The sequence below is a fragment of the Sciurus vulgaris genome (genome assembly GCF_902686455.1).
Source record: "Sciurus vulgaris genome assembly, chromosome: 2".
NCBI classification, from domain to species: domain Eukaryota; kingdom Metazoa; phylum Chordata; class Mammalia; order Rodentia; family Sciuridae; genus Sciurus; species Sciurus vulgaris.
Window position 1 is genome coordinate 151,162,136 of NC_136462.1, and position 16,393 is coordinate 151,178,528.

The 16,393-nt window shown below is 38.3% G+C and overlaps 1 protein-coding gene across 3 annotated transcripts in view; it reads left to right on the forward strand.

Annotated features, from left to right (window-relative positions):
- LOC306654118 (endophilin-A3) overlaps positions 1-11,409 on the forward strand; it is a 578,788-nt gene extending 567,379 nt beyond the window's left edge. For all 3 annotated transcript variants that reach the window (XM_079127387.1, XM_079127380.1, XM_079127379.1), the window contains 3 exons: positions 2,758-2,852; positions 8,493-8,707; positions 9,347-11,409. In XM_079127387.1, the coding sequence (XP_078983513.1) occupies positions 2,758-2,852; positions 8,493-8,707; positions 9,347-9,453 (417 nt within the window). In that variant the 3' untranslated portion in view covers positions 9,454-11,409. The remainder of the gene's footprint in view (positions 1-2,757; positions 2,853-8,492; positions 8,708-9,346) is intronic.
- Positions 11,410-16,393: the final 4,984 nt, after the last annotated feature.

The following is a 16,393-nucleotide window of genomic DNA, read 5'->3' on the forward strand; positions in this document are numbered from 1 at the left end:
CAGATTCCAAGTGCCATTGTTAATAAAATTACAATAAAATGCTTAGGAAAAAAAATTTTAATGTACAGGAACTCATGAAGAACACATTACTAAAACACATAAAGGAAAAGTTGAACAAATAAAAGGCCTATTATATTTCTGAATGGAAAATGTCAGAACTGTAAAGACCGCCATTTCCTTAAATGAATTTGTGCATGTAATACAATTCTCATTAAAATAACAGAAACTTTTTGTGGAATAATTCTGGCATTCATGTAAGAGAATAAACAAGGACAAGAAATTTTTAGAAAAACAAATTATTGGAGGTGTAGAGAGCCTTTTCTCATGCTGTGCTCAGGCAGGATGCAAATCTGTTATGAGTAGAATGGGCCATCATTGGGGCAGGAAGAGCCACAGGATATATAGTGTAACCACAGCACAGCAGACCCATGTGAGGTGACTTAAAAATTCAAAGGAAGTTTATCATAGGGAAAGGAATGGTTCTAGAAAATTGAGGGTTTAAGACTACACAATTTTTTGAAGGAATTAAAGAAAATCTAAATAAACAGGAAAAAAGATATCCTATAGTCATGCATCAGAAGACTTAATACTGCTAATATAACACTTCCCAAATTTATCTACAAAGTCAAACAGAATCCCTATCAGAAATTGGCAAAATGAACTTAAAATTCTTAAGGAAAGAGAAGAGAGGGTTATAGAATAGTTGGAGGATTCAAAATCCTAATTTTGGAACTTATTACCAAACTGCAGTATTCAAGACAGTGTGGTACTAGATATATATGTGTATTGTATACATATATTAAAATTAAGTAAAGAATAAGCCAAAGTATCTGTGTCAATTGATTTCCTATGAGATTAACAAGACTATTCAATGGGGAAAGAATACTTTTGAACAAATGGTGCAAGACAACTAGATATCCACATACAAAAGAATGAAGTTGAACCTCCTACCTTACAACACGTACAAAAAAATTAACTTAAATGGATCAAAGAACTAAATTTAAGAGTTAAACAGCAAAATTCTTAGGAGAAGCCATGGGCATAAATCTTCACAACTTAGATTATGAAATGATTTCTTAGATATAACATTAAAAGCGTAAGCAACAATAATAGAAGTAGAAGTAGAAATAAAACTTGACTGCAAAGGAACCATCACAAAAGTAAGCGGACAGGCCATGGAATGGCAGAAGATCTTTAAATAGCATGTATCGGAAAAGGCCCTTGTATCTAAAATCTACTTTAAAAACCACAACTCAGTGATAAAAACATAGATAACCCTACTAAAATGTGAACAAAGAACCAGAAGACATTTCTTAATTAAAGATATACAAATGCTCCAGTGCATTTGTATTTATGTGCTCCAGTGAGCACGTAAAAGGATACTTGCCACTGATAACTAGGGAAATGCAAATCAAAACCACAGTGAAAAGGGCTTCGTGCCCACTAGGATGGCATTAGCAAGAAATGTAGTGAGAATGTGGGGAAACTAGAACTTTCAGAAGCTGCTGGTGGGAATGTAAAATGGTAGAGGTACTTTGGAAAATAGTCTAGCAGTTCCTCAAAAGGTTAAACATATAACTCCCATATGACCCAGCAATTTCATACCTGGATATATACCTAAGAGAAACAAAAATGTATGTTCACACAAAAATGTGAACGTGAATGTTCATAGCAGAGTTATTCATAATAAGCAGAAAGTAGAAACAACCCAAATAATAATCCATAATTACCAAAAAGAGGAAGTAACTAATGAGTTAGATAAACCATGATGTTTGTACAATGGAATATTACGTGGCCTTTAAGAGGAATAAAGTACTGATACATGCTAACACAAATGAACCTTGAAAACAAAAGTGAAGGAAGACAGACATAAAGACCATCTATTGTACGCTTCCATTTATCTATAGTGTCCAAAATAGGTGAATCTATAGAGACAAGAGGTAGATTCTTGGTTTCCTAGGCCTGGGGGAAGAAGTGGTAGAATTTGGGGGTGAGTGCTAAAAGACTGTTAGGTTTCTCTAAGGGATGATGATAATGCTCTAAAATAAATTGTAGTAAGGCCACTCTAAAAAAAATTAAATTGTGCAAATTAAATGGCAAACTGTGTGGCATGTGAATTATTGCTCAATAAAGCTGTTAGCTTAATAAAAAAAGGAATGGCATGAGAGAAATTGGTTAGCCAATGTAAGAAAAATAAGTAGAATCAGAGACTAAACTCAGAAAACAGAGCAAAACAAATTTTGAGTTGACCAAGGAGCTAAATGTAAAATTAATCAAGTGCAAATAGGACTATCAGGATGGTTAAGACCATTTCAAGCATAAAACAAATTGTAAGGAAAAATGAATAGACACTATGATTGCATAAAAATTTAAGAACTACACATCCATTTTAATATTTTTTTTTTCCTATATTGAAATCATCTTAGCACAAGTCTTCATTTTTGCTTAGAGTGGGAAAAATCCAAACTTGGCAGTCTCTCACGCTCTAAGTGTAGTCATTTCCGGACTTAAACCTGATCAATTTAAGTTTCCCCCATTTCCCTTCTCCCCAGAGGTGGTCTAAATTTCACTGCGGAGGGCGAAGCTCAGTTATCTTCCTGGCTCTCAGAGGCGGGTTTGTTCTGCAGAGCTATGCTCTGATCCTCTCTAACTCACCTCCTAACCAGTCTGTGGCTGTCCCACCTCAGTACCTCCTCTTGGTACACACGGTCCTACAGGAGCTCACAGGGTTCACACCGTGTTGTGCTTTTGTTCCAGTGTCCTGGACGTTGCATGGGTCGTGCCGTGAGGATGCTGCAGCATCACACAGCTTGTGGACACAACAGCTTTGACTCTGACTGTGATGACCGAAGGTACCAGCCCCGCCCCAGGGCAGCGCAGTCTTCTCTGCCTCACTCAGGGATTAAAACCGCCTGAAAATGGAATTGCTTCTAGTTTCTACCACCTCTCAAAATTGACAATTTCTGTTAAATTATGCTTTCTTTCCATCCTTAGTAGAATATATTATATCGAAATATTAGTTAGTATGTACTATTTAAAATTACAAGTTACTTGAATGTTGGACACAGAGAAGCACCTTAAAGGGAAGAAAGGGTAGCATTGAGAATAGACAGATATTTTTCTCTTTATATACAAAGTTGGTCAAGTCTAATAATATTTCATTTAGGTTTACAGTTTAAATCCTCCTGATGTTTTCAATGAACTACTTTGTTCCTCTGTTTAGAAACTGTTTTGATTAGGATTTGGCCCAGTGGTTCAGCAGAGAATAAAATAAATTTTATCTCCTGGAAGAGCTTAAACAAGAGAGGAGTTTGTTTTGCTCTTGTATAAAATTCTGAGCTGGTAGTGGTGTAGCAGTAGAAGAGCTTTGTGCACGAGGTCATCTGGAGACCCAGGCTCCTTCCATCTGGCAGCTCCCCCATCCCAGGGAGTAGTATCCCAGCCAGCACCCTAGAAGGCACACTAATCAGGAGCTTGGCATCCTATGACTCCCTTCGTGTGTAACCTTGGACTACTTAATTTCCTTTATCTACAGGTGGGGAACTTGTGGTTGGAAAATTTTAATTAGTTACCCTGGTGTGAGCACCTAGGCAGCCTGGATCATAGAAGATACTCAATATCTAACTCTCCCCTCTTCACATTTTGAGTCTTGCTGGAGAAAGTGGGCTGACTATGGCAATTGGCTTGGTTACCATTTTGAGCCTTCAGTCAGTCAGGTTTGGCAAAGTAGAGTCAGCTGTATTTCCTATTCCTCACAACACAATTTCAAGCCAGAACTCCTCAAATAGAAAATGTTTGGAACAGCTGCCCTCATTCTCAACAGACAACCTAGTTTCCTATTTTGCTGAGAAGATAGAGACCACACACAGATTGATATGCATTGTCCCAGATGTTGCACTTTGTGTTCAGAAAGATATATTTGCAAAACAAATAAGTACTCCATACACGGATTGAGCCCTTTATTTTATCATTTTTCTGATATTTGTGTTTTCTATTTCAGAATGTGTTATACTTTCTCCCCATCCTATGTCATAAAGATTGAACTTATCCTTTTTAATTGTTGTACTTAATATTCCATTATTCCGATGTTGATGAACATTCAATTGTTTTTATTTTTCCACTTTTACAAATAGATGCTGCAGTAAACATTCTAGAACATATATCTTTATACAAAATGGGTAATATTTTTATAGAGTAACTTTAGATATGAAATTGAATTAGTAGACATGCTCATTTGGATACTACCAAGTCAAAATACCCAGACCAACAATATCTGAGACCCCCCCTTTTTATTCACATTGGATAAATTTTCAGTCTTTCAAAAAATTTGCCTGATAGATTAAAAATTATGTCTCTGTGTAATTTGTACTTTTCTGATTACTTTTCACATGCATTTTAGCTCCTTATAATTTTTCTTGAACCCATGTTCTTTTGGTTCCACTTCTCTCACCATTACCCTTGGACAAGCTACCGTCATCTCACTTGGTCCACTGCCACAGCCATCTAGCTAGTCTTCCTCCATCTATCCATGCTTCTTCCCAAACCAGTCTCTACACTACAGCCTGAGTGAGTTTCCAAGATACAGATCTGATCATTTCACTACCACCTCCACCCAACTCACTGTTAGCTTAAAATCATGTGAGAGCTTTTCTTGATCCTAAGAAAAATTAACCCAAACTCTTAATGTGGCCTATAAAATACTACACACTCAAGTTCTACATCCTTCATACCTGTTATCTAAACCTCATCCTTCTCTGTCTCACTCTCTGTGTTCCAACCATACTGTTCTTTTTTCCTTGGATGTTCTTGGATATTTCTAATCAAAGACAACAAAAATGATAAACAGAGAATATGAAAAGAAAAAAGGCTAGAATGATCTATCAAAAAGTTCAAACTCTTGGGCTGGAGTTGTAGCTCATTGGTGGAGCACTTGCCTCTCACATGAGGCACTGGGTTGGATCCTCAGCACCCCCATAAAATTAAATAAATATTGTGTCAATCTGCAACTAAAAATTTAAAAAGACATTCAAAATATGATTAAATAGGGTGTTAGACAAAGATGTGGAAGTGAAATGAAAGGGTGGATATTTTTCTAAATAACAAGAAAAATTCTTAGAACTGATGGTCGGGGGTCATGTTACCTTTAATTTTCTTTTGTCTGTTTCCTCCAGGACTGGCTGTTTTGTTTTCATAACCTGGTGTTTTTCTTTCATGCTGTTATTATCCCTTGAATATCTGATGGTTTATAGATGAAGGACTAAGTTGGTTAATGGTCTCATTTTCCCCATGGATCTTTGCTAAATTGTTGACTGTGGGCTTGCCAAAGGTATGTGCAGTGTTAGTTAGATTTCCTTTTTAAGTGCCTACTAGGGAACAATGGGCAGGCTGGAGAGACATCCCCCAGTGGCCACAGGATGTCTTGCAGAGGGTGGCATTAGTCACGGTGAGTGGAGGCTCAGTGTGAGTAAGCTGTCTGTTAGAGCCCTCCATAGGCCCTGGGAAGGGCTTGGGTGGTGTGACCTCCATTAACAAAGGTTGTAGAGGGTGTGGAAATTGTCGGGGTAAAGCTAGCCCAGACTTGTGTTAAGAAGACAACATGGGGACCTAAGAAAACACTGAGAACATAGAAAGTTGCCCAAAGTAGTGATTACTCATCTCAGCCAGAAGTTAGAATCAACCTGGGAAGTTTCTGTAAAATAAAGATTCTCATTCCTTACCTCACACTTAATGAATCAGAACATTCGGGAGACTGTGTGACAATCTGTCTTTTCAAAGCTGCCCACTACTGCCTACCTCTTTCAACCAGCCAGGCTTAGGGTTTGCCACACTCCAAATCACCTGGTGATGCAGGCAGTTATTTGAAGTAGAGGTGGAACAGGACTGAATAGAAATGAGAAATTGAGAAAAACTAGGGTTACTTTATGATTTTTGCTGCCATTTCTATGTTCATGTTTTATGTAGAAAAACACATGAGCACCAATTTGTGCACAGTGCTGGTACCCAACCTGTGTCCACCTGGTTCAGGTATTCCCATCTCTGGTCATCCTACCCTGGTCAGGAGGAAGTGACTCCTCTGCTGACGCAGCCTGCCACTTGTTTTACTCTGACCTCCATGACCAGTCTCTGAGCTTTCCTGGGCTTCCACTTCTGGGTTTATCTACAGCTTCCTGTGCCTCTTACCCTTTGTATTCAGGATGCCCTTGTCTTCCATCAAAGCACAAGTAATGGTTGTATCAGTTAAGGCCTTTTGGGCTGGAAATGACAAAAGTCAACTTGGAATGATTTATGCAAAAAGGGCAAGAGATTTTTTAATAAGACAAGACCACCTAACATGTATATCTTCTTAAATGTATTTTTTGAATATTTGTTGAGGCTTTTTCAATAGAAAAGCTGACCTCTGCATAGGGAGATGGCTGAGGAGTATTCAGTCTCTGCCTTGTTTTTCAAAGTGACACAACTTGGGTGCCCTAAGAGTCGTACCCACCAGGGAGAAAAAGGCAGTTAACAGGATAACCTCCCCTTCCTCCCTAAACCTCATGAAATGTTTGATTGGGACAGTAGTTTCTTTAGTAAACCCTTTGATAGAGTCTCCCCCTACTGGCAAATTAAAGTATTGCTTCCCACTATGTGTTAAACTCTCCTTTAGAGAAATTTAGGTTATGACTGTTTTCTCTGTTTTATTACATTTCCAGTGGTGTTTCAACACTCCGTGTAGATTTTTATGTCCTAGTAAGATTTATACCCTTTAATATGGATACAAAAATGTTTCAAACCTGGCTGCAGTGGTACATGTCTGTTAATTCCAGCAACTTGGGAGGCTGAGGCAGGAAATACCAAGTTTGAGACCAGCCTCAGCAACATAGTGAGACCCTGTATCAAAATAAAATATAAAAAAGGGCTGGGGATGTATCGCAGTGTTTTCCTAGCATGTACAAAGCTCTGGGTTCGATCCCAGTACTTAAAACAAAATTCTCAAAATATCCGAAAGGAGATGCAGTCAGACCTCAGGAAGGACCATAACCAAGAAATGGAAAGCCATAGTTTTTGTTTTTCTCCTCTCATTGCTGCTGCTCTGTGTATTTCTTCTTTATTCTTTGCTGTTTCTTAAATGTCTTTCCTATCTCTCTGGCCCATGTGGCAGAATATGGCAATCACTACTCCAGGCTTCAAGTTTATATGTCTTGTCCAGCAACCTCCAAATTCCGAAGAGAAAGACAACTTTTGACCAGTTCAGGTGAGGGCCCCGCTCCTATCATCTTTGAAGTAGAGAAAGACTTTCTCATACAGTACAACTATATCTTCCAGAAGCCCCACCCTAGGGAACCAGGATACATAACCCAAAGTGGATCCATGAAGGTGGCTCTCTCTGATTTTCTCAAAAATCAGAAGGTATTGAGTTTCAGTTCTGTTTTAAAAGGCAGAAGAATCAGCGATAGTAAATGGTCTTTGGTAGTTCCTGATTACATGTCTTGGTGTGGCCTAAATGTAAATGTAAGCATGTTTCTCTTAGGAGACAGGGTTGCTCACATATAAATTTGGACTCATACTGGAATATACTTCAAGTGCTTATAAACAGAAAACTTAAGGCTTGTTAACATATCTGAAGTGGCTTACTGTGGTCATCTCTTCCTTGCCTAAATTGAACTGCTCCTGCTTATCAGCAACTGTCTCTCCTCTGAGGTGTGTGCCTTGGTGTTGGAAGCCAGCACAAACACCCAGTTCACTTGCTGTGTCTTCTTTGTGAGAGCACATCTATGCAGGGACTCTCAAGCCCCAGGGAGTAGGTGATGTTGTCACTGTCATTCTAGATTGCCTGGCATAGAAGCAGGGGGATGTCTCAGGTTTAGGTGGAGGAATCTAATATCAACAGACCTTCCACCTGCCAACAGTGGTGGAACACCTTTCCCAGTGGTGGTGATACCTTACAGTAATCCCATGTCCTCTCAGTGATCTCTTCCATGTAAACTTGAGTGTGAGCTCTCAACTTTTGGGTTTCAGTGGCATTTATTTCATCCTGCCTTGTGCTATGAAAATGTGCTCGCTTGTTGGTTCCCACCACATATTTTTTAACTTTATTTTGGCACTGGGAGTGTATGTTGCCAATTTCTACTTCCTCATACCCATGTGCTTGACACACAGGAAATCTTAAATGTTTATTGAATTTTTCTAAAATAGTCCTTCCCCTTTGCCCTCTGTTGTATATTTGTGTTGATTTTCAGAATCTTCCTAATATACCTTAGGACTAATATACTAATATACGTGGACAATAGGGTCATTCTCAATGACTTGAAAACAGTCCATATTCTGAAGTAATCTATCTTTAATATGATCATAATTTTACCACTGCTTTGCTTAGCCAAACATGGATAGTGAGAATTGGTTTCCTGGTGAATTGAGTCCTAATTGTCAAAGCCTTAGTACATAGAATATATAGTAGGATAAAAGACTTGATCCCATCAAGCCTCTTGTTTCACATTCTTTTCCCATTTCAGGCCTGCCTTTAGGAGAAATTGCACATCAGGGGCCTGCAATGTGTGTTGGCGCATAGGCCCTTGGAAGCCCTGTACATCAGCCTGTGGCAAGGGTTTCCAATCTCGGAAAGTCGACTGTGTCCACACAAGGAGCTGCAAACCTGTGGCTGAGAGACACTGTGTGCAGAACAAGAAACCAGCTTCTTGGAGGCACTGTCTTGGGCCTTCATGCAATAGTACGTACCCCTCCTAGGTGTCACCATAGCCCCAGAGATCTTGTCCAAACCTTGATGGTGTCCACTCCATCAGAGTCACCTCTGAGAGGCCGCTCAGAACAGATGTGGTGGCTTGGGACAACAGATGAGCTCTTTGATGTGCACACCGCTCAGGGTTCTCTAGAGAAAGAACAGTTGGGTTATAAGGCACCAGCAGCATTGGAAAAGCATACTGGCTTTCCAACAAGTTCTGACAACCTATCCACATGCTTTCTTCTACCAGGAAGTCCCCTATTTGGAGACGGAAGACATGGATGGACTTGGATAGATGTACAAATGTCCTGAAATTACGTGTCAAATTTAATTGTATGTTATTTTTCTAGAGAGCAGGGGTCTATAACTCTGCCAAAGCTAAGTGCTTCTCTGAGTCCTGAGAGGAGCAGCATGGATCAGAGGGGCTGTGAGGTCCCCAGGGCACTTGGCTGAGCTGAGAAGTAAGTCCACTGCATTTCTGACTCCAGCACAAAGCAGTGGCCCAAGCCCAAGGCTAGTTTCTTCTCCTCACTTTGTGATCTTAATTTATGGCTTTTCATAAAATCCAATGACTTTTAGTCAGCCTGTTATGAGCCATGTGTTACTGATTTTTTTTCTTTGTTGCAGGTGACTGTGCAGACACAACTCACTACTGTATGTTCATAAGGCAACTTAATTTGTGTTCTCTGGACCTCCACAGACGACGGTGCTGCCAGTCATGCCAAGAAGGATAAACCTGTGGAGGGGTTGTGATGCTGCTGTGACTATTAAAAAAAAAAAAAATCAAAGCTCTTTTCCCCATGTCTCTGGTTTAAAAACAAGTATTTCCTACAGACTCTGGATTCCTTGATCAAACAGAGGTTGATGCAAAAAACATCGCTGTTAAAATTTTGTAAAGTGAAATTTCCCCATGAACAGTTTTTGATTCCAGGTCCCATAAGTGATGTATTCCAGGATTAACATAGCACATGTGCCAATGCACTTGGGACTTCATCATGTCTATTTAATCAGAAAGTCACCAAGATCATGAGCACATCCTCACATGCTGTGATTTGTAGACTAGCACAGAGTGGTACATCCTGAAGACTTAGGAAGCACAGCAACTGATTACTTCCTCTTCTTAAGTTGTAGAGTTTCAACAGGTTTGTGAGGTATCTACAACTGGCCAGTAGTTGTTCAGATGTTGTCACTAACGGCATTTGCAAAGATGCTAATATGAAAAAGAGATAATCCCTCTGGACAGGCTTATGACACTGATGGACTCAAGGATTCATAAGGAGATGGCGTCCTGTCCTTGCTCTGGGAGCACCCATGGAAGAAAACAGAGGACACATTGCTGCCATTTTCACAGCTACAGAAATCCATCTGTGACCAAATGAGGCATTTTGGAAATCAAAGAAGAGGGAAAGTTAACCTTTTCTACTGATTTTGAAGTATATGCAGTGCTTTAAGAGCTGTGAATGGAACTTTTTCTAAGCACTATTCTCTTGCACACAAACAGAAAATCAAAGCCTTTTAGACCTAAATTATGCATAAAATAGTATTCCTGAGGATTTTTATTTTGGAAGGTTTATAAGAAAATAATCTAAATAAGAAACATGATAATTGAAAAGAATTATTTATAGTAAATAACTGAGCTGATTTTTCAGTAAATCCAAAGTGAATTAGAGTTAGTATACTTTTAGGATTAAGAGTTGGAATTAGGATTTGGTTTAGGCTTTGGGGAAGAAAGGTTAGGGTTAGTTTTCAGCTAGGTTAGAATTAGGTGAGAAAGGAAGTTAAATTAGGGCTACTGCTGGGCTTGGCTTAAGGAGTTGGGCTGAGGGACAGGTTAGGGCAGGGTTGAGTTGGGTTTAGATTGGGCCCATGCTGGTGTTAGTGATAGTGTCAGGGTGGAAGTTAAGTTTGGAGTAAGTGTTGCTGCTGAAGCAGGTTCAGGCTAGTATTAAATTGTAAACTCTAAAGTCAATTTGGTGGTGGCAATCTTCCTGGTATTCCTCCAGTTATGGTTTTAGATGGCATACAACACCAAATATATGGTTAGACTTAATTCAGTGTCCCGACTGCCTGTCACATACTGCCTACAGCCCATTGGCAACAAAGTTTCCCAAGACAGGTTGTGCCTGATCTAGTTCCTGGTCAATAATTGAACCATGCATTTTGGTTTTTGATTTGTCTGTGGATGAGCTTGCTGTCTTTCTACCATATTCTAAGCACCAGATCTCTTTTGTTCTAACTTCAGCCTCACTGACACTGGGATGAGCACTACTGTACGTGGAGGGTTTAGTGGCTGGGAATGGACAGGGGAAAATGAAGAGGACACACCAGCCCATGAGTTGTTAATCATCAGTCACATTTGATTGTTGAAGGTTATTAAATTAAAAGAAAGATCACTTGTAAGATACTCTCTGTATATATTTATTATATGACTTAAAGGTGCAATATTTTATTTTGTACAGTATGTAATAAAGACATGTGACATATATTTTTCTTACTAACAAAGTTTCTTATTAAATTGCTTTACCTTTGTATTTAAAGTTTAAAGATATCATTTTTTGTTTCCTTTTGTACTTTTATCATTCAAATGACATTCCTGTGTACTGTATTTTACTACTGTTTTAATGTTTCTCTTTTATGATCCTTAAGCAATTCAGAAATAAATTTACTTTGATTATTCAGTGGCATCCTTATACATGTGTTGTTATTTGTGTTGTTTTTGGTAACTTTCAGCATCACGTTAGTGCCCCCTTGTTATTCCAGTAGCAACCTTAATAAGTTCAGTGCCCTGGTCTGTCCTTTGAAGTGTGAGTTACAAAATTAAAATCAGACCACACAGAAATTCACTCTTAATTCCTTCATTCCAATCACTTGCATCTATTGATATGATTGTGTGATTTTTCTGTCTTACCTTGTTGATGCAATGGATTATATTAATTGATTTTTGAATGTTGAACCAGCTTTGCATAGCTGGAGTAAATCCCATTTAGTCATGGTGCATAATTCTTTTTGTAAGTTGTTGGATTTATTTGCCAGTATTTTTTGGAAAACTTTAGCATCTATGCTTATGAGAGGTTTTTGTCTGTAATTTTCTTTTCTTGTAGTATCTTCATTTGGCTTTGGTATTAGGATGATGCTGGCCTCAGAATGACTTTGGAAGCATTGCCTGAAGTATCTGGAAGTACTGTAGCCTCTGAAAGTCATTGTAGAGAACTGGTATAATTTCTGCCTTAAATGTTTGGTAGAATTGACCAGTGAACGTATCTGTGCCTGGTGCTTTCTGGTTTTGTAGATTTTCAATCACAGATTTAATTGATTTAATATAGGTCAATTAGATTATCTATTTCTTCCGGTTTTCAGATCTCTTCTTCTTGCATGGTTTCTGAGGAGAAGATGGATGTCATTCTTATCTTTGCCTCTGTATAGGTAAGGCTTTTTGTTCCCCCAGGACTTAAAAAAAAAAAATTTTTTAGTTGTACACGGACACAATACCTTTATTTATTTTCATGTGATGCTGAGGATCGAACCTAGTGCCTCACATGTGTGAGGCAAGCACTCCACTGCTGAGTCCCAGCCCCAGCCTAGGATTTTTTTCTTAATCTTTGATTTTTTCTATAACTTGAAAATAATGCATGTATGTATAGTTTGGGTTTTTGCTTTTTTTCTAAGTTTTTGTTCTTGCATTTATCCTGCTTGGCATTCTCTAAGCTTTCTGAATCTGTAAATTGTCTTAACACATTAAAATTTTAGAAATTCTCAGACACTATTGTTTCAAATATTTCTCTTCCTCGTCCTCGCTGTTCTCTTTTGTGCTATACCTATTATGTGTATGTTACATCTTTTGTAATTGTCTCAGGTCTTGTAAACTGTTTCTTTTCATTCTTTTTCCTCTTATTTTTCAGTTTTGGTGATTTCCATGAGATATTTTCAAGTTCAGAGATTCTTTCCTCAGCTGAGTTCAGTTTATTAATGAACCCATCAAAAGCATTCTTCATTTTTCATTAGTGTTAATTTTTTTCATCTCTAGCATTTCTTTTTGGTTATTTCTTAGAATTTCCATCTCTGATTAAATTACCCACCTGTTCTTGCATGCTACTTTATCCATTATAGCCCTGAGCATAGTAATCAGTTATTTAAATTTACTAGTTTGGTTATTCCAATATCCCTGCCATGTCTAGTTTTGTGACTTGCTCTGTTTTCAAACTGTTGGTTTTAAAATTTTTTTTGCCTTTTAATATGTCTTATTTTTTTCTTAATAGTCAGATATGACGTTCCAGATTTAAGTACCCTGTATAAGCAGGGCTTTAGTAGTATGGTGCTAAGTTGTGGGGAGAGGGAAAGTATTCTGTTGTCTTATGAGTAGGTCTCAATCTTTTTGTAAGCCTGTGTCTCTGGACTGTGAATTTTCTATATGTTTCTGACAATTTTCCTTACCTTAAAGGTTGTGTCAGGCTGGTAGGGTGAGCTGGAGCTAACTATTTCCCTTCTCTTACATGAAAAGCTAGAGTAGACTGGAGTTGGTCAGCCAGGTCAGTTAGAGTCTGATAATATCTCAGCTGGTTAAGCTCTGGTTGACTACTTCTAAGGGCAGGCATTGTTAAGAACAGAATGCTCAGGAGACATTCCTCTGCTGGAAACACCAGGGGATTTTTCTCTGACATTTACTTTGATAAACTGGTCAAGCTCTTGAAGGTAAACCTCCCAATACTGTGTGCCCCTTCCCACAATCGGGTCCCTTGAGCCTTTCAAATTCTTGAACTTGTTCACTTGGAGCCTCCAGCAATTCACTAATTACACTTAAGATTTTCCTACCCAGCACCTATTCCTTTGGTGGCTCTCCCATCTCTGCTGTGGTAAGCCATGACTCTTGGGGGCAGGGGTTTGTTCTGTGTTGTTTTCTCTTTTCCTAATCCAAGAAAACATGATTTTCCAGTCTATCCAGCTTGCTACTTGTTAAGACAGTGAGGCATGATGGAACCAGAACTAGAAACTGCATGATATCCTTCTCTTTAGGGCCATTGTGAGGAGTTTAGAGATGGATTTTAAATGTCTACAGCTAGAGACCATCTATCAGCAATTGGTAGAGTGACACCTTTCTCTATCATCTTGGTATAATCATGAGAAAACATCAGATAACCCCAAACTGAGGGATATCCTATAGAATTCCTGGCTGGCATTCTTTAAGAGTATCAAGATCATCAATGATTCCACTTTTATGACATCCTTAGAGTAGTCAAATCAGAGGCAGAAAGTAGCATCATGGCTTCCAGCAGCTGGGAGGAGAGAGAAAAGGGGAATTATTGTTTAATGAGCATAGACTCAGTTTTACAGGATGAAAAGAGTTATGGAGATGGATAGTCATCATGGTTATACATTATTAATGCATTTAATACCAATGAATTGTACACTTAAATATATGTAAAGGTGTTAAGTTATATGCTGTATTTTACCACAGTAAAAAGAAACTGGAAAAATAATCCAAAACTACCATTATTTATAGTATCACATAAATTGTTCGTTTAATCATTGGGAACATTTTTAGGTTGAGTGCATATACACCAACCTGTGAATGCACATCTACATCTGTTTTATTTCTATGAATTCATACTTGAACCTTGGACACTAATTCAGCACTGTGGGTTTTATTATAGCCTGCATAATTTTCTTGTCTGTAGCTTTTTTTCTCTGGGAATGAGAAGCCAGGCTGTCATTATCTACAACATATTTTCTCAATTCAACCTCAGTATTCCCTTAAAGTGGTCTAGAATTGCTACCACATACAATCATAAGAGAGGGAAAAAATTACCAGTTAGAGTATGATGTTTGTATACAATTCTTTTTGTCTTTAGCTTAATAGTGTCCAGCATGAACACTGTTTTCCAAGTTACTTGGGTCATCTCTTTTCTTCCTAATCCCATCATTGTGGTTGTGTGATTAATTTGTAGTGCAACTATATACATCTGTCACAGTCTGCATTCCTTCTTCAGTTTCCTTTATCGTAGGTGATTTTTTTTTTTATAGTTTCCATACAATATAATTCATGCTATGGTGTTTTAATTATTTTGGAAAATTCAGAGTCTTGTATTTACCATCAGTATAACACATAATAACCTCATTGCCCATAAAATTCCCTTGTCCTGCCGCTTTGTTGTAATTTCTCCCCTACTTGCCACCCTTAGGCAATATTCATCTATTTTCTGTCCCTGTAGTCTGGCCTTTTCCAGGAATTCATATAAATGGGATCGTACAATAGATAACATTTGGGGTTTAGCTTCTTTCACTGATCAAAACATGTTTACATTTCATACATGCTGTTGGGTGAATCAATAGTTCGTTCCTTGAATTGCCTTTATATGAATACGTTTATCTTTTTATTGGTTAAGTCTAATATGCTTGCTATCCTTATAAAGGGGGAAATTTGCATGCCCACAGGGAGAATGCCATGAGTTCTTAAGGCAGAGCTCTTAACCCCAAGGAACTCCAAAGATTGCCAGAAAATGCATTAGAAGCTAGGAGAAAGGAATGGGACAGATTTTTTTTTTTTTTTTTTTTTTCTCACAGCCCTCAGAAAGAAGCAACCCTTGATCTAGGAACTTCTAGCCTCGGGAACTAAAAGACAACTTTCTATTTAAGCCACTCAGTTTGAAACAGCATCCCTAGCAATTTAATACACTGTGTTTACTATTTACAGCTTTTATCTTTTTGTGTTTTTTGTTTTGTTTTTCCTATTGTTTGCTTACTAGCTTAAGCACCTCCTAGCCACATTTCCTTGTTAGATTATAGTCCCATAAGGGTCACAAATATAAAGTTTCAATGGGGATACTGGAGGGAATGGTGAAATATGCAGCCACCCTAGAGAGCAGCTATCAAACCGTATGCTATGTTCATGGGTAGGTTGGGGAAGAATTGCATTGATAAAAGTCCTATGTTTCTCACATAGGGTGAAAATCTGCCTTCCACGTGTGTACAAAGGAATAAAAGGTACAGCTTTAACAAGATGGAAGAATCTTTGTGTTACTGGACATTGGTACCCTTCAAAAGTGTGTTATCAGCATGCTTTTTTGAATAGCCTTTTTGAAGTTTGCTAACTTGTTTCTTCAAGGTTCATTTTCCCCTTCTTTGGATTTTGAAAGGTTTCCTCCCCCCTTGGTGAGCATTCTGAGTAATTATGAGAGAGCCTTTGGTTATAGTTTTCCATAAAAGAGAGCCTAAGGATTTGGTATATTAAGAAGATTGGAGAGAAATGTAAAGTTGTATACCATTTGTGTATAATGGATATTTTTAAAAAGATGGGGTGTACCTGATGTCCGTTCCTCTTGACATGAAAGTGTTTTATTTTAAACTAGATTTTACTTTTAAGAGTTTTAGGTTCACAGCAAAACTGAGTGGAAACTACAGAGATTTCCCATATGCTCCATGAACCCACATGTGTACAGCCTCCCTGTCAACAGCCTCCATCAGAGTGGTACATTTGTTACAGTTAAAGAACTTGCATCAACACATCATCACCCAAACTTCATAGCTGATGTTAGGGTTCACTCTTTGCATGGCCAGTGCAGATTTTTAAAAAATAAACCATAAGGCCGCTGTTTCTGATGTCTGAGTCTGTGGTCTTATTTTCCTCAATAAGGGTATGCAGAACGACAGGGTAGAAATGGGAGAGGGTGGAAGTGGAAA